This window comes from Amblyraja radiata, chromosome 7, assembly GCF_010909765.2.
Source record: "Amblyraja radiata isolate CabotCenter1 chromosome 7, sAmbRad1.1.pri, whole genome shotgun sequence".
In the NCBI taxonomy this organism is placed as follows: domain Eukaryota; kingdom Metazoa; phylum Chordata; class Chondrichthyes; order Rajiformes; family Rajidae; genus Amblyraja; species Amblyraja radiata.
The window spans coordinates 24354372-24381666 of record NC_045962.1 but is presented as its reverse complement, the minus strand read 5'-3'; the positions used below and the strand labels follow the sequence as shown (position 1 = coordinate 24381666).

The window sequence follows — 27295 nt, the reverse complement described above, 5'->3', positions numbered from 1 at the left end:
CTGCGGCTGGGGTTTTACACAACCCAGCAAATTTGGGATTGAGGGCAGGTCTTATGATTTCCCGCCGGAAGTTGTTAATTTCGTACTGCGTGTTGCACATTAATGCCAGTACATCCTGCTGGCAGGTATCCATCTCCGTGTCTTCCACAGAATGAGCAAAGGCTGTGGTGGCCGACGTCAGGAGCCTTAGGATCCGCTGTAGCTTGACTTCATAGTTGCGCATGTGTGACCCCACGTGCCCCCAGATTTGGCTGTTTACAGTCAGCACTCTGAGGGCCTCACAGTTCTCTGGTGTTTTGTAGAGATCCAACGTCTCAAAGAGCACCTTCTCCTGCAAGGGCTTATTTGAAAGCTGATTAATGCTGGCCGCTAATTTTGGTTCCAGCGGTCTACCAGCACGTGGGGTTGCTACATAGCGGTCCACCACACCCAGCAGCTCTTCCTGCTCCTGCACCTCCTGCATACTCCCGATCTCGTCCGCCAACCCCTGTTGCAGACCAGCCCAGCCCTGGTCACCAATGCTAGCCTCCAGTGATGAGGGAGCAGAGGGCAGTGTACAGAACACTGTGGAGGGGGTGCCTGACCTCCCTCCGCGAGAGCGCTCTTTCTGCACTTCCCGCTGGAGTACTTGCTCCAAGAGCCGTTCCATGCGGCTCATGCGGCTGTGTCTCCTCCATTTAGGTGGAGACGTGTCCCCGTCCGACGAGTCGGAAACCACCAGCCGGTTGGTTTTACTGGTGGATTTTTTTCCCAGTCCGCTGTTCAGGCATTAGCGGGACTGGGCTCGGCACGGTGTCAGGGATGGTGGAGCGCTCCTGCCGCCTGTTGCTGTCCCCCTGAGATTGAACGCTCCTCTGGTGGAGTTTTGTGGGGGGCAGTTCTCTTCGAGAGTTTTTTCCTCAGTGTACTCATCTCTGTAAAATAGAAAGAACACACAACTCTCCTCTCCGTTAGTTTCCACCTTCAGTGTACTTACCTAACGGTCCGTTTTTTAAACCTGCAGCTGGAGAGCCTGACTCCAGCTGCCGCCGCTTGTTGCACTGCTGGCGTAATGCCGTGCATGCGCGCTGAGCGGGTTCTTCACGTAGTCACTCACGTGACTCCGAAGTAAAATCATGCTTAGTTTAGTTTAGAGATACAACAAGGAAACAGGCTCTTCGCCCCACAGAGTACCCGCCGGCCAGCAATAACTTATACACTAGTTCTACTCCACATAATAGGGATAATTTTCAAAAGCCAATTAACCTACAAAGCTGCACGTCTTTGGAACGTGGAAGGAAACCGGAGCACCCGGAGAAAACCCACGCGGTCACGGTGAGAATGTGTAAAAGCAGCGCATCCATAGCCTATCAGTCTGAAGAAGGGTTTCGGCCCGAAACGTTGCCTATCTCCTTCGCTCCATAGATGCTGCTGCACCCACTGTTTCTCCAGCATTTTTGCGTACCTTCGATTTTCCAGCATCTGCAGTTCCTTCTTAAACACTTTGTCTACTCCACTGTGAAATCTCCTCAAGGTATGCCTACTTTGAGGAAGTTCTCCTCCTCCCTCCGGAACAGCCTATCAGTCTGAAGAAGGGTTTCGGCCCGAAACGTTGCCTATCTCCTTCGCTCCATAGATGCTGCTGCACCCGCTGTGTTTCTCCAGCATTTTTGTCTACCACCCATAGCTGGGATTGAATCTGAAACTCTGGCGCTGTAAGGCAGCAACCCTACTGCTGTGCCACCATGCCGCCCCATGCATTTAAGTTCCTGGATATACTGGACAGCTTTGGGTGAAGCTAATGTTTTGAAGTTCTCCACAAGAGTCAGGAAGGGTGTTTGAAGACTTTACACTTACATCTCTACAGAATGTTAAGTTAATGCAGAATATTGAGGTAAAACTATAGTCATTTGAAACCCTGATTAAAAGCATGACAATAACAGAGGCACCCAATTGGAATTAAAGACCACATCCAGCTGGATATTAGTCATGAGTTCTTTGATGAGAGTTAACCTTTTCCAGAGACCAGAGGCCTTGCCTTGCCCATTTAACTTCCACAAGCTTCGGTAGGTACAAGGCAATCAGGACATGTGTAAATGGGGGAAAAAACTACCTCCTGAAATTTTAACGGCTGTAAAATGAACAGCAGAGTTGGAGAAAGGAAATATAAATTAGTAACAAAATGTTAATTGTGTAGCGAAAGATTGGATTGAGAAACAGCCGCAGGGTTTGTTTCCACGCAGTATCTCTGAAGTCTAAAAATGAAAAAACAGAAATTGTGAGACAAATGATTGAGAAGTTACAAATTGTGAAGCCAGAAGATAGACAATAGACAATAGGTGCAGGAGCAGGAGCAGGCCATTTGGCCCTTCGAGCCAGCACCGCCATTCAATGTGATCATGGCTGATCATCCCCAATCAGTACCCCGTTCCTGCCTTCTCCCCATATCCGCTATTTTTAAGAGCCCTACCTAGCTCTCTCTTGAAAGCATCCAGAGAACCTGCCTCCACCGCCCTGAGGCAGGGGATGGAATGTAGATGCAGAGAGAGGGGGAGGAGGAGAGGAAAAATAGGTGCTGGGGAAGGGAAGATATGTGGGGGAGCAAGGTGTTAGAATGTAATTTGCCCAAACGGAATCTGTGGTGCTGTTCCTGCAGTTGTGTGTGGCCTCACTCTGGCAATGGGGAGGGAGGTAAAATGGTTAGCAACTGGGAGATCTGGTGGACCTTGACGGACTGAGCGCGAGTGTTCGGCGAAACGGTTTTACCTGTTCAGCATCTTAAAAGACATCAATTTGTGCGGTGTGATAAATGTAATGGAAATGGATTACAGCCTGGAATTAATCAAGAAATAATGCACAGTGCAAACAAGCGGCTATAATCTTTTGAAAAACAGTCAAATTTAATTGCCGAGCCAAACCTTTAAGGAGATTTATTAAAATATTTTGCAGATTTCTATTCCTCTTTAGGACCACAGAATTTCCCTCCAACACAATGGAGCAGCGATACATTTGCCGCCTTACAGCACCTGAGGCCCGGGTTCGATCCTGACTACGGGTGCTGTCTGCATGCTCTCCCTGTGACCGCATGGGTTTTCTCCGGGTGCTCAAGTTTCCTCCCACACTCCAAAGGCGTGCAGGTCTGTAGGTTAATTGGCTTTGGTAAAATTGTAAATTGTCCCTCATGTGTAGGATAATGTGAGTGCATGGGGTGATCGATGGTCGGCATGGACCTGGTGGGCCAAAGGGTCTGTTTCCTTGTTGAATCTCTAGTCTAAAGTAAAAGACCACCCACGCTGAGAGAACCTTTTCTCTGTAGATTAGGGTATTAGAATGTTGCAGATCCAGTTATCATTTTTCATTTCATTAGAGAGTGAAAATGATCAATCACTGTTCATATTTTATAGTCAGTGTTGAAAGGAAACAAGTTTTGGTTTGGGTTGTAAAAACGGTGAGGGAAGCAAGTGTTCTGCTCATCAAGAACTTCAATGAATCTCCTCAGTGACAGTAGAGCCTTGATCTCTTTGCCAAACATTCAGGGCTTATCCTGCAAGTAATTCTGTTTTCCCCTCAACATTCACAGCTAAAGAAATAATGAGATGTTAAATGTAGTTATTATGAGTTAGCAAGGAAGGCACAAAGCAATTTGTCAGCAGCACAAACAGATATACAAATTAAACTCTGCTCAGTCTGCTTATGTCTCTACACCAACTTTTATTAGATAGGATTTATGCGACATATTCTGCAATAATCCTTACCATGCTGTTTTTTGTTTTATCATCTCTTTTTAAAAGTTTAAATTTTTTTTTTTAAGAATGTGCTGATTAGTTTTTGGATATTCTAACTGGAATCTGAATGAAACATTAATAAACTGCAACAAATTCATAGGAAAGGACAGTAGTTCTTCACAGTAATTTGGGGCAGCACAGAAGGGTTTCGGCCCGAAACGTTGGCTATTTCCTTCGCTCCATAGATGCTGCTGCACCCGCTGAGTTCCTCCAGCATTTTTGTGTACCTTCGATTTTCCAGCATCTGCAGTTCCTTCTTAAACACAGTGACACAGTGGTTGTCTCACAGCACCAGAGACCCAGGTTCGATCCTAACTACGGGTTCTGGCTGTACGGAGTTTGTACGTTATCACTGTGACCGCGTGGATAATGCTCAATTAGAGCAAGTGTTAATGGAACCAGTTTTTAGGCACCAGTTAAACCTGGATTAGGAACAGCAACTAGTTTTGTTTTGCCCAGAGATATAGGATGCAAACAGGTTCTTCGGCCAACTGAGTCCACGCCGACCATCGATCATCTGTTCACACTAATTCCATGTTATCCCACTTTCTCATCCACTCCCTACACACTAGGGACAATTTTACAGACCTTGATGCTCTATTAGGGGTGGAACTATGCAACAACATGAAGAGGAATCTCTACTCTTGCCCCAACTGAATGGGTCATTTGTTGTTCAATCAGCTTAGACTATAGGAGTTTGTAACAGTGAGCAGCAATGAAATCAGATCTCACTGAAAGTGGATCAATGATAGTGTTGACACTACAAATGACAATCAGCGGCACAGTGGCTGAGACACCTGGTAGAGTTGCTGCCTCACAGCGCCAGCGAACCGGGTTCAATCTTGACTATGGGTACTGTCTGTGTGAAGCTTGCACGTTCTCCCTATGACCGCGTGGGTTTCTTCCAGGTGATCCGGTTTCCTTCCACACCCCAAAGACAGAATCATAGAGTCATATTGCAAGAAAACAGTCCTTCACCCCAACTTGCCCACACCGACCAACATGTGTCATCTACACTATTCCCATCTGCGTGTGTTTTACCCATATCCCACTAAACCATGTACCTGTCTAATTGTTTCTTAAACGTTGCAATAGTCCCTGCCTCAAGTACCTCCTCGGCAGTTTGTTCCATACATCTACTAACCTTTGCATAATAAAGTTACCCCTCAGATTCCTAATAAATCTTTCCCTCTTCACCTTAAATCTATAAGGTCATAAGTTATAGGAGCAGATTTTAGCCATTCGGCTCATCAAGTCTACTCCGCTATTCAATCATGTCTGATCTATCTCTCCCTCCCTCCTATAACCCTTGACACCCGTACTAATCAAGATTCTATCTATCTCTGCCTTAAAAATATCCATTGACTTGGCCTCCACAACCTTCTGTGGCAAAGAATTCGACAAATTCACCACCCTCTAACTAAAGAAATTCCTCTTCATCTCCTTCATAAAGGAATGTACTGTAACTCTAAAGCTATGACCTCTCGTCCTAGACTCTGGCACCAGTGGAAACCTCTCCACATCCACTCCATCCAAGGCAATGTCCTCAAGTTCTCAATTCCCCAACTCTAGGAGCCTGTAGGTCAATTGACCTCTATAAATTGGTCCTAGTGTGCAGAGAGTGGATGTGAAAGTAGGATAATATAGAACACGTGTCAATGGGTGATCGATGGTCACCCATTCCTTCTCTCCAGAGGTGCTGCCTGTCTCGTTGAGTTACTCTAGCTTTTTGTATCTATTTTCGGTGGACCGAAGGGCCTGTTTCCATGCTGTGTCAATAAACTGAACTAAACTAGCATGTTAACATCTGTTTTGCGAGAGACGATGGTGCGGCTTTGAAGTTTGGAGAGGGGAATGTATCATCCATGGTTGCATTGGCTGCTGTGGCTGACTAAGCCTCTCATTGACAGGCAGACCCGCCCACAGCTTCCACACTGTGTTGACTCTGGCCATTGGATTGGGGAGTGTGTTGCTTTTGCCGATGGTCATCCTGTGGCATTGGCGCCCGCCTCCAGGGTCTCGAACCACATATTGTCGTGGCCCTTCATAAGGACACCCCTCCTGGATGTCCTTTCTCTACCTTCCCCCGGTCCCCAGGAACCACATCCCAGTTGTCAGTCCCAATGTTAAATTTGTCATAACTCTTTTAATCACATCCTTAACTAGATTTCTATTTTTATATCTATCTCCTGTATGACCACGTCTTCCTTAATTCTGCAGTTAAAAATCTTTGCAAAAATGCATTTAGTCTTCCTGTTGCCTGTTGTCCTGTGAGATTACTTTTCAGGATTTCTTCAACCAATACATCAACATTCCTCTAGTACATTTGCCTTTTAAGGGCTTCTCATGCTTTGAAATTATCTCTCTCTGTTCTTCCTACCAAAGCGCATAACCCCACATCTGTCCACATTATCCTCCACTGTTATGGACTTGGGTGCCTATGTCCATTTGCAAACCTTGCATCCTTCTCAGAGCTTCCATTCTTACTTGACCTAGATACTTAGCTCTTGTTTCATCTATGTCATTAGTGTAAATTACTGATCCACTGCTGATTCCTGAGGCACCTTATTAATAACATCATATCAACTCGAAAAACAATTATTTTATTTTCTGCCCTTCAACCAATTCTGTACCCCAACCATGGTGGCCCTTATTTTATGTATCAACCTTCTCTATTGACAGTAAAAGCTCAGCCTGCCAGATCCTTAGTCACCAGCAATCTCCAGTGACTTCAGCGACAGCACCCAGACTGAAAATGGGGAACTACCAAGGGAGTGGTATGGGAACACTTGGAGTGACTTCAGGGCAACACTGAGGGAGCACCCAGGCTGGGTCCACCCCGACATGGGTAACAGCTGACCAGCTGATTGGTCACTACAAGGGCAGTGGAGAAGGAGTTCAGGCAGTTTGTACAGAGATCACGTGGTTAATGCTTCTTGAAGCCACCACTTATGTGGTGTATGTGTGTTATCCCTGCATTCAATGCCTCATCCTATCATCACTTCCATCTCACTTACAGCAGCATCAATTCCTTTCCCTCCTTTTCTCATTGCTCAGGGCTCATTTTCTTTGCCTTGGTCCCACTGATTAATTTCACCTTGTTCTTTGCTCTTGTTATGTACACACAACTGGAAATAAATTATATTATTATATAACAGTTGGCTTTGCAGCTTGGATTCATTGTCTTAGTAGAAATTTGTGTTGTTCAGCCAGAATCTGAAAGAAATATTTTAGTTGTTATCTTGATCAAAACATGCCTTCATCTGGCCTGGAATCAAAAGGTTCTAAGAAAAAGCTCCAACTGAGAAATAAACACAATTTTCTCCATGGCAGCTAATATGTTTATCACTGTTTACTAGTTGTTGCTTTTGCACAGATACCTATCCACATATGTTCTTTAACTGGGATTAGCAATGAGCTCTATTATTGTTTTCTCTCTCTCAATTTCCAAGCAGAAGGATAGATCCAGTGTTTAAGAAGGAATTGCAGATGCTGGAAAATCGAAGGTACACAAAAATGCTGGAGAAACTCAGCGGGTGCAGCAGCATCTATGGAGCAAAGGATATAGGCAAGTTTTCGGGCCGAAACCCTTCTTCAGGATAGATCCAGTAGCTGGACTAAGCAAGTCTGTTTGTTTCTACATCTAGAGAATTCCCAAGTTGTACAGTCTATGAGTCAAGGGATTTCTCCTCATCATAACCCTTTGTTGCCTATCTCTTATTTTGACATTCTTACCTCTCGTTCTGGACTTCTTCAGATGGAGTAACAGTACAAATATAGTTATATTGTGCACTCTCAGCACACTGTGTCTATATGGATGTAATAGAAATAATTGGGTTTCATGAGCAATCACATTGATGGATTGATCCAGGACCAGAGCAGTTGTGGATACTGGAGGCAGGTTTGGGTTACTTACGTTCATCTCCAGGATTTGAACGATTCTCTGCTAGTGCAATCCATTTGTGGTAAGTGTGGATCAAAGATATCCATTTTTGATTCTTCTCTCTGAACTATATGTACAACAACAACGATTCAGATGCCTACTGACGGCAACTTACCTAGCGATGGTGGCTTCAATTAGAAACCTAGATTTGCTAGCAATCAATTTTGTACTTAATATTGAATGGATGGACTATTTATTTTGTATTGTTAAAGAGAGCTACAGAACACCTACCTTTGTCCTCCACACTTGTCATTTGATCTCCTCTAGTTTCTTAGGTTGGTCCAAATATTGATTATTGCATTGAATAAACTTCTTGCAATTCTTTCATTAAATAATTTAAGATCCCTTTCTCTATTGTAGGAAACATCTGCATTTGAAGAATTATTTCACGAATAACTATCTAAATTATCAACTGCCCCAAAATATTAATGGATCTTCAGCTTTCATAAGACTTTCTTTCGGTTATAATTTAGAAGTGTATGTGTATTCATCATTCCTTCCAGTTATAAACTAATTATAAACATTTAAGCCCCTGTACAGTATCGTCTGGCTAAGGGACTATTCGCTCACAGTTCCAAATATATAAGCACAGTTAGTATACCAAAATGGTAAAATATCATTCAAAGTTTAGTATAGTTTAATTTGGAGATACAGCATGGAAACAAGTCATTTGGCCCACCGGGTCCATGCCGACCATGGATCACCCCTTCACACTAGTACTATGTTATCCCGCTTTCCCATCCCTTCACACTAGCGGCAATTTACAACAGCCAAAAATACTTACAAACCCGCATGTCACTGGGATGTGGGAGGAAAACGGAGAACCATGCAGTCAAAGGGAGAATGTGCAAACTCCACACAGACAGCACCAACATTCAAGGTCAGGATTGATCCGGGGTCACTGGCGCTGTGAGGCAGAAGTTCTATCAGCTGCACCACTGTTCCACCCAGTTCTCATAAAGTAAAACGTAACTGAGTGAACAATGATAAAATTAAAGCTAAGAAAATAATTTAAGTCTTAGAATCGTCCTGACCCAAAACATTGACTATCAATGTCCTCCAGAGATGCTACAGAGACCCGCTGAGTTACTCCAGCACTTTGCATTCCACATAAAACTGAATAACTTGTTTTGATGAAGATCTCTGGTCCAAAAGGTTCACTCTGTTTCTCTATCCTTAAAAACCACCATTGCTTGGATCTTATTTCCAGCATCTGTTTTATTTTGTTCAGATTAGTGGCATGGGTCGTATTTAGCCGTTTGAGTTTCAAACAGGTACATCACCCCATCACTAAGAATACTTACTGTCAGTATCGCAAACATGAATTGAGAAACGTTAAATGCGTGTCGCCAATTGTGGTAGAGAACCGTCCTGTAGTTCTTCCGGACCGTTAGTAACCATCTGCACAAAGTCTGTAAAATACATGTGTAAAATATTATGCACAGAATAACAACTCACATTTGCATTACGTCTTAAGTGCAACAAAACATTGAAGAGGCATCCAAAGAAGCGAAGTGCATCTTCGCAGTTGATGAAAAGATGAGAAATGTGTGACTGAATACATTGATGGAAAGTATGGGATTTTGAGGAGATTATTTCAAAATTACAAGATTGGGAAAGACGTTCCGAGAGGAAGAAGAGCAGGAGTGAGATGATTGAGTTTTTAATACAGAGCAGCTGTAATTCTGGGTGGGTCATAGGATAGGCTTGCTAAGTTACAGCAAGTAAAGGTAAGGCTATGAGAATTGATCCATGGCAAGTATTTAGTTAGTTTAGAGATACAGCATGGAAACAGGTCTTTCGACCCACCGAGTCCTCACCGACCATCAATCACCCATTCACACTATTTCCGTGTTATCCCACTTTTACATAGACTCCCTACACACTATGGCCGATTTACAGAGGCCAATTAACCTACAAACCCACACGTCTTTGGGATGTGGAAGGAAATGTGGAAGGAGCTCCTGTAGGAAATCCACACGGTCACAGGGAGAACATGCAAACTCCGCACAGATAGCACCTGGGATCAGGATCGAACCGAAGTCTCTGGCGATGTGAGGCAGCAGTACCACCGTGTCGCCCTATTTGTGTCTTTACCAGTAATACCACTGTCATACGAAAAGAAAGCACTGGAGAAGTCAATTGCAGAGGTAATGAATGCGAGGTTGTTGAGTAAGTTTAGAAAATGATGTCTCATAAAGGTAGCAAGTGTGTGGAGACTACGGCTAGGTGCTTATATTTAAATCATTTTCAAGGGTTAAACAAGACACCGGCGAGCAAATATCTGGGAGTGGTATGAAGTTACACGTTACAGAGGTTGAATAAAGTAAACGCAATGCTGGCATTTATCTCGAGAGGGCTTCTATACAAAAACAGGGATGTAATGCCGAGGCTCTATAAGGCGCTGGTTGGGCCGCATTTGGAATATTGTGAGTAATTTTGGGCACCATATCTGAGGAAGGATGTGCTGGTTCTGGAGAGGGTCCAGAGGAGGTTTACAAGAATGATCCCAGGAATGAGTAGGTTAACATATGATCAGCGTTTGACGGCACTGAGCTTGATGGTTCCAGCTGCTACGGTCAGGCAAATGCCTCCGCTGCCATGCGGTGAGAACGGAGAGGTTGAGAAGGAGTTTCTTCCCAGAGGCCATTCGGACTGTAAACGCCTATCTCACCAGGGACTAACTCTACTGAACGTTTTTCCTTCCATTATTTATTATGTAAAAGAATATGTGTGTTATGATTGTGTTTCTAGTTTGTTTGGTTGTTTGGTTGTTTGTCTTTTTGCACAAAAGTCCGCGAGCATTGCCACTTTCATTTCACTGCACATCTCGTATGTGTATGTGACAAATAAACTTGACTTGACTTGACTTGACTTGCCTCTATTCGCTGGAGTTTAGAAGAATGAGGGGGGACCTCACTGAAACGTACAGAATAGTGAAAGGCTTGGATAGAGTGGATGCGGAGAGAATGTTTCCACTAGTGGGAGAGTCTCAGAATTAAAGGACATTCCTTTAGGAAGGAAATGAGGAGGAATTTCTTTAGTCAGAGGTTGATGAATCTGTGGAATTCTTTGTCACAGAAGGCTTTGGAGGCAAAGTCTGTGGATATATTTAAGGCAGAGATAGATAGATTCGTGATTAGTACGTGTGTGAGAGGTTATGGGGTGAAGGCAGGGGAATGGGATTAGGAGGGAGAGATAGAACAGCCAAGATTGAATGGTGTAGACAATCGGCCAAATGGTCTAATTCTACTATATTTTATGATCTTATGATCTACACAGTGTAATGTTTCAGTGAGAGTCAAATAAATAACTTCATTCCTTTCATTACAAAAGACACAAAATGTTGGAGTAACTGAATGGGTCAGGCAACATCCCTGGAGAACATGGATAGGTAATGTTTCGGGTCAGGATGCCTCTTTAGACTGATTGTGGGAAGAGGGAGAAGAAACCTGTGAGAGATGAGGGGGCAAGGCAAAGCTTGGCAGATAATAGGTTGGGGGGGGGGGGGGTGATAGACTGAAGGTGGATAAATGCCAGATGAAAAGACAGGAGATGTGAGAGAAGGATTGAAGAGCTACAAGTTGTGAAGCGAGAGGACATTCCTCTCATTGATCAGTTAGTTATGTTCTGATAAATCAAGTACTTTATTGGATAAACCAGCTGACAACACAAGTATTTGTATTAATGAGACTGTTGATGGAAATGCAAAAATGGAACACGATAAGCATTAACTAAAACTTCACCTAAATTGAGGATTGTTTGCAAAATGAAACAGTGAATGAGGAAAAGGAAGAGACAGGGATAGAATTCGAGGATCATTTAGGAGTGAGTAAACAGGCCACAAATAGAGCCTATTGACAATATTAACACGGGTGAGGTGGAGGCAAGCAAGAATTGTCCTCAGGAGAGACTCTAAAATTGAAGATGCTTGGACTTGAGATTATTAGCTATAAGGAGATGTTAGACAAACCTGGATTGTTTTCTGTGGAATGTTACAGACTGATAACAGCTGGGAAGAAACTGTTCCTGAATCTGGACGTGTGCATTTTCACACTTCTGTGCATCTTGCCTAATGGGAAATGGGAGAAGAGGGAGTGACCGGGGTGAGACTAGTCCTTAATTATGCTGGAAGCCTTGCCAAAGCAGTGTGAAGTGTAGATGGAGTAATTCCCTGTCCATTGTTTTCAGCCGCGTGCTATCTTTTAGTTTAGTTTAGTTTAGAGATACAGCGTGGAAACAGGCCTTTCGGCCCACCGGGTCCGTGCTGACCAACTATCCCCGCACATTAACACTATCCTACACACACTAGGGACAGTTTTTTTTACATTTACCAAGACAATTTCCCTACATACCTGTACATCTTTGGAGTATGGGAGGAAACTGAAGATCTTGGAAAAAACCCACGTAGGTCAGAGGGAGAACATAAAACTCCGTACAGATCGAACCCGGGTCTCCAGCGCTGCAAGCGCTGTAAGGCAGCAACTCTACCTCTACGCCACCGTGCCGGCCAGACATTTTGGAGACATTATTTTCTAAACTCGCTCAATAACACATGCATTAAATTGCCGGGGAATTTCAAGGCCAAATGATGAAACCCAATGATCATAAGCCAGACTTCCATCAGGTTCAACGTCAATGCACTCTTCCAGAATCAGCTCTTAAACATTCCACATCTCGCAAGCAAACATCTTGTCAACTTCATAAAAGACTCCTTATAAATTATTCTACTTGTATTTGGGTGAATTACCTCATAATCAATCTTGAATTTCTGCACCATTCCGAGCTCCATGAACATCCGGAGAGCTGCCGTGATCATGGCATCCTTGTCAAGGGAGAAGTCATTGAAATAGAATTCGTCAATATTCAGTTCAGAAGCAAGTGGGATGTTCACTGCCTGCAAATGGAGAGAATTCTCAGCGTTTTAATAATTCAAAATTATGCTTTCACTTGGCTTTTCATCTGTTCTTCATAACAAACACCCCTTTGACAGTGGGAGTGCTTTTAAGACAATTCCCCAAAGTTAAAAGAGCTAAACTTTGGACCACAACAGCATCTTCAGGGATAGATAAAACAAAATGCTGGAGAAACTCAGCGGGTGAGGCAGCATCTATGGAGAGAAGGAATTGGCAACGCTTTGGGTCGAGACCCTTCTTCAGACTCCGACAAGAGTTTAGCATACCTTTGATTTTACCAGCATCTGCAGTTCTTTCTTAAGCATCTTCAGGGAGTTGTTTAAAAAAGTAGACAGCGGTGGTGGTGATATTAGCAAAAGACAAATCATAGATTTGTTTCATAGAAATTATGCATTGGAGCTTCTCTGACATTACACTGTACTTCTCAGCAGCCAAGCCATAAAATATAGAACATAAAAAAGTACAGAGCAGGAACACAATGTCTGTGCCGAACATGATGCCAAATAAATTAATCTCCTCTATCTGCACGTGATCCATTTGCTTCCATTGCTTGCATATCCATGTGCTTATTTAAAAGCCTCTTAAACACCACTATAATTTCTGCCTCCACCACCACCACCCCTGGTAGTGCACCCACCACTCTCTGTGTAAAATAACTTGCCCCACGCACTTCACCCTTCTCATCTTAAAGGGCCTGTCCCACGAGCATGCGACTCCATGCGGCAAGCGCGACCTAAAGGGTCGGTCCCACCAGCATGCGCCTGCATGTGGCAAGCGCGACCTAACGTGGTCGCTTGAGCCGTACGGCCTTGCGGGGCCGGTCCCACTTCGATCGCCGGAGCCGTATGGAATTGTGCGGAGCTGGTCCCGACATTGCGCGGGGTTCCGAAAAACTGACCGGGTTCAAAAATTCCGCGCGGCAACGGCCTGCCGGCCCGCAGCCGCCTCGACACCGTACGCCCGTCGGACTTCGCTCGAACTTCACGTCACTCACTCGACCTCCGTGCGTACGCCGTCGAGGCGGCTGCGGGCTTTAGGTCGCGCTTGCCGCATGGAGTCACATGCTCGTGGTACAGGCCCTTTAAGCTACGCCCTCTAGTCTTTAATGGGTCCGCCCCAGGGAAAAAAGGTTCTGACTGTCTTCCCTATCTATACCTCTCATTAGCTAGATTCTTTTTACAGTAATTGTCAAAGCAATAATTTGTTTGAGGGATGGGGTAAAGCAGATTCATTTTCTTCCTTCTGAAGAAGGGTCCCGACCTGAAACGTCATCTATCCGTTCCCTCCATGGATGCAGTCTGACCAATTAAGTTCCTCTAGCCAAGATTCTCGCTAGAAATTCCAGCATTTGCAGTCTCTTTTGTGTCTTCATTTTTTCCCCCAATGCCATCTATCATGTTCTGTCGTGCACATTATACGTAATTCAAAATTTTTGACATGTTCAAATATTTATATGTTATCCTTAATAAAACATATGAAATGTGTATAAGAAGGAACTGCAGATGCTGGAAAATCGAAGGTAGAATCTGGAGAAACTCAGCGGGTGAGGCAGCATCTATGGAGCGAAGGAAATAGGCAACATTTCGATGTGTGTATGGAGATTTGACCATAGATTATAATATGTGAGAGGCACAACTTTGTTTCATTAATATGAAATAAATTAAATACTTTTTTGATTTACTTAATTTTGTTAGATTTAATTAGTTTAATTTATTATTGTCACATGTACTGAGGTACAGAGAAAAGCTTTTTTGTTGCGTGCTAACCAGCCAGCGAAATGACTATACTATGAGAAAACGCACGTGGTCACGGGGAGAACGTACAAACTCTGTACTGCCCCTTCGTCACCATACTGCCCCAAGTTCCAGGGTGTAGACACAGTGGTGAAGGAATGGTAGGAGACTGACTTCAGCAAGTGAAGATCCAGGAAGAGCGTGTAGAAAAGAGTGCTTGGAGATTTGAAGGACCTTTGTGATCATGAGAGCTGGCCTTTTAATGCCTGTTTTCACCGACTGCATTGGGCACTCAGGCTAAGGCCATCTTGTCCCTGGGGCAGCATTAAGATCTTGCTCCAGCCCAAGCAAGCTACAAAGTCTTGCTTTCAGATGACCTGGCGAATAAAATGGGCCACCAGGTGATCTGATCAAGGCGATGGATCTGTGGAATTCATTGCCATGGATGGCTGTGGAGGCCAAAACTATGGTTATTTTTAAAGTGGAGATTGATAGGTTCTTGATGAGTAAGGGTGTCAAAGGCTAAGGGGAGAAGGCAGAAGAGTGGGGTTGAGAGGGGAAAATAGATCAGCCATGATTGAATGGCGGAGTAGACTCTATGGGCTGAATGGTCTAATTTTGCCTCTATGTCTTATGATCTTATAAAGGTCATCAATGGAAGTTCTGCAGCTTCCATCATGCAGAAAGTCACAGAAGGATCATTGATTTAATTTTGTTATACTTACCTTCAGCGGCGCTGCAGTTCTGCCACTGGCCGTCTGCGCGAATTTGGAGCCTTTGAGGGGCTGGGGGCGGGATTAAAATGCCGTTTTCTCCTGCCTGTCGGAGGCGAACTTTCTCAGGCTGTTAAGCTGCTGCAGAAAAATCATTCCGAATCTGTTCTCGGAAGTTTAAAAAAAAAAAATCGCTGGACAATTTAATCCCTGGTGTAAAATAAAAAGCTACTTCTAACGCCGTCAACGCCTACAACAGGACGGATCTCACGTAGGGGACAAAACAAAATGTATGTCGTCTATTTTGCATATAAACTTGCTTCTTAGGATGACTTTAATCAAAATTTTCTTGGCGATAATGTGATTTTAGCCCTATACGAACCGGCAGTGTTTATCCTGCCGATATGGGGTTCAAATTCACCGCAAATGCAGCGTTCTAATCGATCGCGTTCCCCAAAAACCCACTCGTAAGATGATTAAAATGTCCATTAATTTACGGGAATTAAACATTAAATTCCTTCCATTTGGCCTATAAATTCATGACAATACCCCTAATTGTATAAGGGGTAAGAGTGTTGTAAAAACAAGCCTGAAGGCTTTATGTCTTAATGCAAGGAGCATTCGAAATAAGGTGGATGAGTTGAATGTGCAGATAGTTATTAATGACATATTGGGATCACGGAGATATGGCTCCAGGGTGACTGAGAGCTGGGAGCTGAACATCCAGGGATATTCAATATTCAGGAGGGATAGGCAGAAAGGAAAAGGAGGTGGGGTAGCGTTGCTAGTTAGAGAGGAGATTAATGCAATAGAAAGGAAGGACATTAGCTTGGAGGATGTGGAATTGATTGACTGTCCTCGATCACAGCTTTTGAGTTAAGTCAATGGAAAAGCAATATCAGAGTATGCTAATTTCAGAGTATGAAAATGGCCATAACTTTTTTAATACTGAAGGTATGGTGTCAAATTAAACTTATTTTTATGCTTTATCTGATGGGATAAATTGCAGACTTGATTTTTAAAATCTCAAAATGTTGTAACATTGCTCATTATATACCAATGGAATGTAGTTGCTGCACTCATGCCCTGCCTCTATTATTCCTGCAACATCATCTCCATTTGGTGATAAAATTGCGAAATTCCAAACTGTTGTGAAGCAAGTGAGTGGGTTGGAGTCATAGAGTCATACAGCAAAAAAAGAGGCTCTTCGGCTCAACTTGCCCATGCCGATCCACATGTCCCATCTATACTAGTCCCACCTGCCTGCATTTGGCCTATGTCCCCCCTCAACCTATCCTATCCATGCACCTGTCTAAATGTTTCTTAAATGTTGCAAAAGTAACTGCCTAAACTACCTCCTTCAGCAGCTCGTCCCATATATCCACCACCCTATGTATAGAAAAGTTGCCCCTCCGGTTTGTATTGCAATTTTCCTCCCTCAACTTAAACCTATGTCCTCCGACAACAAAGACAGTAGTGCTAGGATTGCATGTCTCTTAGTGTCGTTGTGACTTGAGGGGTATTTCAGGAGAAGTATTTGTCCAAGTTGCTTGCATAAAGTGTGACAGCTAATGCCGTACAGCTCTGGACAATTCTGAGTGTGGTCCAAGATGGCGCCCAAGCCAGACGACTCTTGGTGTGTTAGTTACAGGAGTGGATCTGCAACCACGCATTACAATCGCTCCACTCTTTTAAATCTCCCACAGCACCATTTATTCCCATTATTCCCATTATCATGTACACAAATGGACAGCTCGATTGTAATCATGTATTGTCTTTCCGCAGTCTGGTTAGCACACATCAAAAGCTTTTCACTGTACCTCGGTACTCGTGACAATCAACTAAACTCAAACTCAAAACCAGCAGCTAGCATTTTCCATTTATATCCATCCTATCCATACACCTTTATTCATTATGGTGATTCTTTATTGATCTTTTTTATTGTTAGCACTGACTTACAGCTTGGGTTATAGCTGTCAGAATTATGACATTCCATTTATTCTGTGCTATAATAAACTGTGAACCAGATGAAATAGGTTTTGTGCCAAATTGATGCTCCCCTTTTTATTGAATAAGTGGCATTTGAGATAATGAAATAATTTCATTCAAGGTGTGCACAACAGTGGTAGGCAATAAAATACATCAAGATAATTTGAAACAAGTACCTTTGCTTGAATTGCAAATTATGGAAGTTTCTAGCTTTATATGAGGTATTGTGTGGGTCATTTTGGCTTCTGCATTATTTGTGTGGCAGCATAAGAATTTTATTCAGATTGATCGTTGCTATCGGGCAGGTGCATGGATAGGAAAGGTTTAGAGAGATATGGGCCAAACGCAGACAGGTCAGAATAGCATAGATGAGGCATCTTAGTCGGTAAGGGCACGTTCGGCCGATTGGCCTATTTCCGTGCTGTATGACAGAAACAGGACCTTCGGCCCACCAAGTTCATACTGACCATCAATCCCCGCCTGATAGCACTAGTTCTACATTATCCCATTTACGCATCCGCTCCATACACACTAGGGGCATTTTACAGAGACCAATTAGCCTGCAAGCCCTCGTGTCTTTGGAATGTGGGAGGAAACTGGAACACCCGGAAGAAACCCACATAGTCACAGAGACAACTTGCAAACTCCACACAGGTAGCACCAGTGGATGGGATTGAACCCAGATCGATGGCGCTGTGAGACAGCGGTTCTACCAACTGCGTCACTGTGCCGCCCTTTACAATGTGCAAATTCCACACAAATAACATTCAAGGTCAGGGTCAAACCCAGGTCCTTCTAGCTGTGAGGCATCTTCACTGGACCATTGTATCAGGAAGGCTGAAAGTATTGCCAATGGTCACCCAGGCCATTCCCTTTTCTTGCTTCTACATCCTGTGTGAAGATACAGGAACGTGAAAGCTTCGACATCCAGACTTTAGAACAGTTTCTGCCCCATTGCAATCAGAATCTTGAATTAATGACCTCTTTCACACTCCCTTCATGATGTGCTGCGCATACTCTCACTCTTCACACAACCTCAATCAGTTATTCCATTACAGCACTGTCGTTTTACATAGAACAGTTCAGCACTGGAGCAGGCCCTTCGACTCACAACGTTTGTGCTGTACATGATGCCAAGTTAAACTGGTCTCATCTGCCTGCACGTGATCCATATCCCTGTATTCCTTGCACTTCCATGTACCTGTCTCAAGGCTTAAACACCACTGTCACTTTGGCCTCCACCACCACCCCTGGCAATGCATTTCTAGGCCCCTACCACTTCCTGTGTAACAATCTTGCCTCGCACGTCTCCGTTAAACTTCCCCCCTCTCACCTTATAGCCATACCTTCTAGAGTTGAACATTTCCACCCTGGGAAAAGGGTTCTTTTATTGTCTACTCTATATATGCCTCTCAGAATTTTATATACTCCTGTCAGTCTTCCCTCGACTTCCGACATTCCAGAGAAAACAATCCAAGTCTATCCAACCTCTTTTGCACTACTTCAGATTGTACTACAATCTTCACACGATTCTGCCGTTTTGCATTCCTGGTTGTATATATTGTTGTACCTACCATCATCAGTATGTGTGCTATTTACTCTCTGAGCTTCATGCAAACAAGGAATTTCATAGCGGCCTGGTGTATGTGACAAAAACCTGATCTGATTCCACCTGTTTTACTACTATAGGAACAATGAACTGCAAACGCTGGTTAATACACAAAAGGACACAAAGTGCTGAAGTAACTCAGTGGGTCAGGCAGCATCTCTGGAGAACATGGATAGGTGACGTTTTGGGTAGAGACCCTTCTTCAGAGTCTATCTATCACTGTGCAGGCTGTGGCTCAGCGATAACATCACTGTCCTTTAGGAAGTGGAGGTTTTGGGTCACAAGACCTAAAGCGGCTTTTTCACGGGGCGACTTGACGCAAGAGTTAACCAGAGTTTAACATCGTGGGAACCTCGTGCGATAACAGTACGGCATTTGTGGACCACCGTGGACCACCGTAGCGCTAACGGCAGGTAATCGTGTATCTTGGTCACTCGGGAGAAAATTCAAGAAAGTTTTGAATTTCTCCCAGAGTAACTTGTACACTTGTGGTTGAGCATTGCAACATTATAGGAACGTAGTGGCCAGTGCGATATCCGTAATAACTCTTGCGGGTACCGTGGGAACTCATGCGAACGGTGAACCCGGAAGCTGGACCAGAGGGGACAGGAAGGTGAGTAAAATTGTCTTCTGCGGGATTGAATTTAAAAAATAAATAAAATAAGATTTGCATCCGCATATGGGACATCAACTTATTCATGAGTTATGTTAATGAGATTCAAGAAAATAACTATAATCTTTAAAAGGGACTTTAAAGGGACTTTACTGAAAGGTTACGCATTTTTATGGTCCGTGAGAAAATTTTCACATGTACTTCTTTGAGAGATACAGCTCGGAGTCCTCGCCGACTAGCGAATCGATGCCTTTCCGAAGCAGGGTCCGGAACGCTACCAATCAATGTTCTCCAGAGACCCGTGTAAGGAGTGAACTGCACATGCTGGTTTAAACCGAAGACAGACACAAAACGCTGGAGTAACTCAGCGAGTCAAGCAGCATCTCTGGAGAAAAATAGCTGATGTTTCGGGACGAGACACATCTTCAGACTCAATTCCGATTAGGATGTCTGAAGAAGGGTTCTGATTCGAATCGCCACCTATTCTTTTCTCCAGAGATATCGAGACCCTTCTGATATGCTGCCTGTGGTCGATAAATGCGTAACCTTTCAGTAAAGTCACTTTTAAAGTCCCTTTTAAAGATTATAGTCGAGGGAGAGGAGGGGGAGACAGATGGGGGTGTCTTCATTTACTGGCGGCGGGTGTCTGTCACTGAAACAGGCAGGTGAGATTTCACATCCACCTTGTGTGTGCCTCTCTCTCTCTCTCCCTCCCTCTTACACAGGCTGAGAGACTCTGCCTCTGTGAGTTGTACGTCTCTTTCTCCCCCTCTCCCACAACACAGTAAGACCGAGGTACTGTGCTCAGCCATCTGTGTCTCCCACATACACAGTAAAACATGTCTCCAAATGAGCCAATTCAACCAAGGGAGGATATTTTATAGTGTGTGAAAAAAAAGTTACATCATTTGGTGTCACGTGTAGTTCACGATGTTCATTCAAGATTTAACGCGAAAGCTCGGGAGACGGACAAGTCACTCGCACAAATAACAGAAATGCCGAGTACCGTGGGAACTCTTTATCTACCCCCCGTTATATCGTGCGAGACTCGTGCTGGACCACGACCACTTCACTCTGGTGACTCTTGCGTCAACTCACCCGTGAAAAAGCCCCATAAGACTGGTGCTTTGTGAGAGGCAGTAGTATTATGACCATGTTGCAACATGCAGCAGCCTGGATAATGATCGGGAAGCTTGTGCTGAAATTCCTCCAGGGCACAGCACAAATTCAATTCATTTTGAAAACTTATAACTTGAAAAACTGTCAGCTCCGTCTCTTAGTTACTCACGTACTCCTAAAGAGGAGGTCACAAAGTGCTGGAGTAACTCAACAGGTCAGAAAGCATCCCGGGAGAACATAGATAGGTGCCGTTTCAGGTCGAGACACTTCTTCCAACATGAAACATCACCTATCCATGTTCTCCAGAGATGCTACCTGACTTGCTGACTTACTCCAGTACTTTGTATCCTTTTTGGTAAACCAGCATCTGCAGTTCCTTGTTGCTAAATGAGAGGTTACGGATTTAGATACCCACTTCACACAACTGTGTGCAAAAATCAGGGCTCAAACATTGGAACAGAACAGGGGCAGTACAGCACTGTGGAGTAGGGTTGGCTGGGAGGAGGAGGATGTGGGTGTTATCTTTCAGAAAGAGACTCGAAACAAACACTTGGTGTAGCCACTCGGGTGAAAGTAAGCAATTCCACATCACTAGCTCATAGAAGAGCATGGAGGGTCTTGTTTAATCCCAGTCAACATATATCTCCCATCACAAAAGGAGGGTAATCTGGTTCACAAGACAAGGACTAGTATTTGTGGGAATGTTGATCAGGTCTTCTGCTAAGAGGCTTCCAGCAGATCAGTGGACCTGTCCAAGATAGTTGGTGGATAGATAGATACAAAATGCTGGGGTAACGCAGCAGGTCAGGCAGCATCTCTGGAGAACATGGATAGGTGACGTTTCGGGTCAGGACCCTTCTTCATACTGACCCAAAACATCGCCTATCGATTTTCTTCAGCAATGCTGCCTGACCCGTTGAGTTACTCCAGCACTTTGTATCTATCTTTGGTATAAACCAGCATCTGCAGTTCCTTTTTATTACATAGTTGGAGGATAGTATCACTTATCTTTTACTTCTAACTTTATTGCACGGGGGTGCAGCTGGTGGAGCTGCTACCTCATTGCGCCAGAGACCTGGGTTTGATCCTGACCTTGGGTGCTGGCCTTGTGGAGTTTGCACATTCTCCCTGTGTCCATGTGGGTTTCATCTAGGTGCTCCAATTTCCTCCCACGTCCCAAAGACGTGCATGTTTGTAGGTTAATTGGCCTCTAAAAAATTGGCCCTAATATGTAGCAAATGGATGAGAAATCAGGATAACATGGAACTAGTGTGAATGGATAATCGATAGTCGGCGTGGGTTCGGTGGGCCAAAGGGCCCTCTTCCATGATGCATCTCTAATACTATTAAAAAAGCATAATTAATACAAATCTGAGAATTTGGAAACACCGAAAAATATGGTTAATATTGAATCCAATTCAGTTAATATTCACAGACAATTCGACAAATAGTCTATATTAGTTATGCAGGAAAGAACTGCAGATGCTGGTTTAAATCGAAGGTAGGCACAAAATGCTGGAGTAACTCAGTGGGACAGGCAGCATCTCTGGAGAGAAGGAATGGGTGATGTTTCAGCTCTAAACGACTGGACGAAGAAGAAGGGTCTCGACCCGAAACGTTACCCATTCCTTCTCTCCAGAGATGCTGCCTGTCCCGCCTATATTAGTTATATGTATCTATATATTGGTATCAGTATTAAGAACCATTAATACTGGCAGGCCTGGTTTGCCACTGTGAGAAGAAGATAAGACTATTAGATGAACTTTTAGTAACTTAGTCAGCGCCAGAAACATGGCAACACTTGTGCTAGGCGGAGGAGAGTGTTGGTAGAGGGAAATTGGCTGGTTCTGTGGTCGAGGAAGAAACGGAGGGCTTTAAAACCTTCCTCGTGGGGGATGGAGGTGTAGAGTGACTCAACATCCATAGTAAAGATGAGGGAATGCTGGCCTGGAGAACAGAAGTAATTGAAGAAGACCTAGCAGAGCTAGTCCTTACCTGTAACTAATTCCCCTCAACTCCTCCCACTTCTTCCCATGGGCCCAGCTATGTCTGCCTCTTTGTAGGGTACATCGAATAATTACTGTTCCAGGCGTACACTGGCAGCTATCCCCGAACTCTACCTCCGCTACAATGATGACTGCATGGGTGCTACCTCCTGCACCGATGCGGAACTCACTGACTTCATTAAATTTGCTACTAATTTCCATCCTGCACTCAAATTCACTTGGACCATCTCCGATATCTCCCTACTGTTTCTTGATCTCACCATCTCCATCAAAGGAGACAGACTATCAACTGACATCTATTATGAACCCACTGACTCCCACAGCTACCTAGACTACACTTCTTCACTACACTTCTTCCCACCCTGTTTCCTGTAAAGATTATTCCCTACTCCCAATTCCTCCATCTACGTTGCATCTGCGCCCAAGTTGTGTTCCATACCAGGACATCGGAGATGTCCTCATTTCTTTAGGGAATTGGGGTTCCCCTCTTCCATCATAGATAAGGCCCTCACTAGGATCTCCTCAATGTCCCGCAGCTCTGCTCTTGCTCCCCCTTCCCCTAGTTGCAACAGGGACAGAGTCCCCCTTGTCCTCACTTTCCACCCCATCGGCCGTCGCATACAGCACATAATACTCCTACATTTTTGCCACCTCCAACAGGATCCCACCACTAGCCACATCTTTCTTTCTCCTCCCCTTTCTGCTTTCCGCAGAGACCATCCCCTCTGCAACTCCCTGGTCAACTCGTCCCTTCCCACCCAAACCACCCCCTCCCCAGGTACTTTCCCCTACAACCGCAGGAGATGCAACATCTGTCCCTTTACCTTCCCCCTCAACTCTGTCCAAGGACCCTAACAGTCTTTTCAAGTGAGGCATTTGTTCACTTGCACCTCCTCCAACCTCATCTACTGTATCCGCTGCTCCAGGTGTAGATATATATCGGTGAGACGAAGCGCAGGCTCAGCAATCTTTCCGCTGAACACCTCCGCTCAGTCCGCCTAAAACAACGTGATCTCCCAGTTGCTGAACACTTTAACTCCCATTCCCATACTGACCTTTCTGTCCTGGGCCTCCTCCGTTGTCAGAGTGAGGCCCAGTGAAAATTGGAGGAACAGCACCTCATGTTGCCGATTCTGCCTGACCCACTAAGTTTTTCTGGGACTTTGTGTTTTGCTCAAGGTTCCACCATCTGCAGTTCCTCGTGTCTCCTTAATGAGATTGCAATTAGGTTTCAACAATTGCCCATCCATTTTGGGCAGCACAGTGACGGAGTGATATAGTTGCTGCCTTAAGGGCCTGTCCCACGAGCATGCGACCTGCATGCAGCAAGCGTGACCAAACCGGAAGCGGGGACCGCGCAGAGGTCGTGCGGAGGTCGAGTTATCCCGTACCGGGCCGGTCCCACTGGCATACGCCTGCATGCGGCGAGCGCGACCAAACCGGAAGCGGGGGCCGCGCGGAGGTCGAGTGAGTGACGTGAAGTTCGAGCGAAGTCCGCGGGAAGTGCGCGCGTGACGTACGGTGTCAAGACGCTGCGCACGCCCGTCGAGACGGTGCGTACGCCGTTGAGGTGGCTGCGGGTCGGCAGGCCGTTGCCGTGTGGAATTTTTGAACACGGTCAGTTTTTTGGAGCCCCGCGCGATGTCGGGACCAGCTCCTCACAACTCCATACGGCTCCGGCGATCGAAGTGGGACCGGCCCCACGAGGCCCTACGGCTCAAGCGACCACGTTAGGTCGCGCTTACCGCATGGAGTCGCATGCTCGCGGGACAGGCCCTTTACCACACCAGAGACCAGGTTTCGATCCTGACTACGGGTGCTGTCTGTACAGAGTTTGCACATTCGCTCTGTGATGGTGTGGGCTTCCACTAGGTGCTCCGGTTTCCTCCCACACTCTAAAGACGTACAGGTTTGTAGGTTAATCGGTTTTGGTAAAGATTGTAAATTGTCCCTTGTGTATGGGGTGATCGCTGGTCAGCATGGATTCGGTGGGCTGAAGGGCCTGATTCTGCACTATATCTCTAAACTAAACTAAACTGGATTTATTTCCAGTATATATACTCCAGTGTATATTTGTATCAGGTTGCAATGTTTTCCAAGGGCACGATGTTCCTATTTATAAATCAACTTCCAGTTTGACTATGTGGCCAGCTTCCCCAAAGTGTGAGTGTTATTGACTGATTGTGATTATATGTGCTCACCTCCTCGAAAACCAAATTAAAATCAGCAGAAGTTAACCTGGGGAATTGAAATATTTCCATCTAGTTCTGTCCTAGCATGAATACAAATTAATCTCTGTCCACAATGTTATAAGGTAGAGAACATAGAAGCGTACAGCACAGGGACAGGCCTCTCGGTCTACAACAATCCGTACCGAACATGTCGCCAAATTAAACCAATCGTTTCCATGTCTTTCATTAATTTGCTCGAAGTACGTTTTCATATCTCTCGGTTCCCTCCCCCCGACTCTCAGTCTGAAGTAGGGTCTCGACCCGAAATGTCAACGATTCCTTATCTCCAGAGATGTTGCCGGATCCGCTGAGTTTAGCTTTTTGTGTCTATCTTTGGTGTAAACCAGCATCTGTATTTCGTTCCTGCACACATAAGGGCATGTCCCACTTTCCCGAGCTGCTCACGAATTCTCCCGAGTCTTCCCCTTGATTCAAACTCGGAGCATGTTCGTAACGGGACGTAGATATATCGTAGTGGCTCGTTATGTTAGCCGTAGGCACTCGGGGCATTAAATGTTGCAATTTTTCTCCTCCCGACTATCTTTTTACTCGTGGATATTTTTTGTCATGCTGGAAAAAACGTCCCGACTTACCTGATGCCCCGAGTACCTACGGCTGGCATAACGAGCCGCTACGATATATCTATGGACTCCTACGGCCTCCTACAGACCCATTACGAACATTCTCCGAGTTTGAATCAAGGGGAAAACTCGTGAGCAGCTCGGGAAAGTGGGACAGGCCCTTAAGTTGTTTGGATGAGCAAGAGCTCCCAGCTGTCGGGATGTATAGTCAAAGGGAACGGAGTGCTACAGAAAAGACATGAAATAATTGGCATTTTATTTTAAATTGTATAGTTAGTAGATGCAAATGAATAACACAAAAACAAAGGATGGGGTATACATTCTTGCACTGGTACCTCTGGTTAGTCCATGAATCACTAATGCTGTGGTAGAACACGTTAGAGCTATTATGCTTTATTTCTGCATTTCTGACAAATGAGAATCCTGATCTAATGTTTGAAGAAAAATCTCTGCTTGGTTGCCAATCACCCTGAGGAAACCTTTAAGAATCCTGTGGTCTCTAGTTGTGGTTTGTATGCTGTATGCCCTTCATGTTGGTGTATCTTTTTATCACTTTGTTTTGTTTAGTTATGCCTCACGCATTGCCTTTGAACACCAAGTTGACAGCATGTCATTAAAATCTCTTGCAGCCATTAATAAATGCCTCGCATGGATACAGCAGCAATTTCTGCAGCTGCTTCCCATGTTTCATGATATTAGGGCTATTTTGCAGGCCATTCCGCAGCAGAGGGCTGTGTTTGGTTTGGGAGGAGGGGGCCACTGGTAATTCAGATCGCTGTGGAAACTTGCTAAATATAACGTGCCTTAGTTTGGTCTGGCCTGCGGGTAAAAACAACTTGTCAGTCGCCCACCTCTGTTCCACTGCTGGTCCACTGATTGCGTTTCATTGTCTTTAACTCATTTTCAGCTAAGCCCACAGCAAACAATGGCATGTTTCCTTGATCGTCATTACTTTGTTGCATATCATCATTCATCTGTTCTATATCTCTCTATATCACTGTCTATATCTCTCGTTTCCCTTTGCCCTGACTCTCATTCTGATGTAATATCAGACTCTCACTCTCGACCCGAACCATCACCTATTCCTTTTCTCCAGAGATGCAGCCTGGCCCGCTGAGTTACTCCAGCTTTTTGTGTCTACCTTCGGTTTGAACCAGCATCTGCAGTTCCCTTCATTTTGTGTGTATGCATAGTATATACAGTATATGATCTATATATATGTGTATTTGTGAGTATGTGTATATATACGCACACTGAACGTTTCTCTCTCGTTAATTATATTGTTTACAGTGTATTATGTTTACATATCCTGTTGTGTTGCTGCAAGTAAGAATTTCATTGTTCTATCTGGGACACATGACAATAAAATACTCTTGACTCTTGAACGTGAGACCACTTCTGGAGGGTGTGTGGCTCCACAGCCAGAGCTGCCTCATCAGCTCCTGCCCCACACAAGCGACTGGAGAATCACGAGTTGGAACAGGCTTCTTCTCACTGCGGCTTTTGATCCACTAACTAGACAACCTAATGAGGTTTTTATCCCCTATCATCTAACCTAGTAGTCATTAAAATTTAATTTTAATATTTAATTAACTGATAACCGAAAAATCAAACTTGATTTACTTGAATGCCTTTTGGTTCTTTGATGGTTGGTGGTGTAGCATCTCATTACTGCGATCTGCCAGTAATGATTTCCAAGTATTCATCTTCCCGTCTTGGCAACACTGCCCAATCTTCAATGAATCAGCCACCAACATCAACACTTTAAGAATTCTGTACTTAGATCTAGCTTTTCCCCCTCATAGAAACATAGAAACATAGAAAATAGGTGCAGGAGTAGGCCATTCGGCCCGTCGAGCCAGCACCGCCATTCAATTTGATCATGGCTTATCATCCAAAATCTGTACCCCGTTCCTGCTTTTTCCCCATATCCCTTGATTCCTTTAGCCCTAAGAGCTAAATCTAACTCTCTCTTGAAAACGTCCAGTGAATTGGCCTCCACAGCCTTCTGGCAGAGAATTCCATAGATTCACAACTCTCTGGGTGAAAACGATTTTCCTCACCTCAGTCCTAAATGG

At 44.5% G+C, this 27295-nt stretch overlaps 1 protein-coding gene across 1 annotated transcript in view; it reads right to left on the bottom strand.

Annotated features, from left to right (window-relative positions):
* Positions 1 to 27295, bottom strand: part of pde11a (phosphodiesterase 11A) — a 189825-nt gene that overhangs the window by 63042 nt on the left and 99488 nt on the right. The window contains exons 11-12 of the mRNA XM_033023867.1: positions 12458 to 12604; positions 9012 to 9119 (exon numbers count right to left, since the gene is read on the bottom strand). Coding sequence (XP_032879758.1) covers positions 9012 to 9119; positions 12458 to 12604 — 255 coding nt within the window. The remainder of the gene's footprint in view (positions 1 to 9011; positions 9120 to 12457; positions 12605 to 27295) is intronic.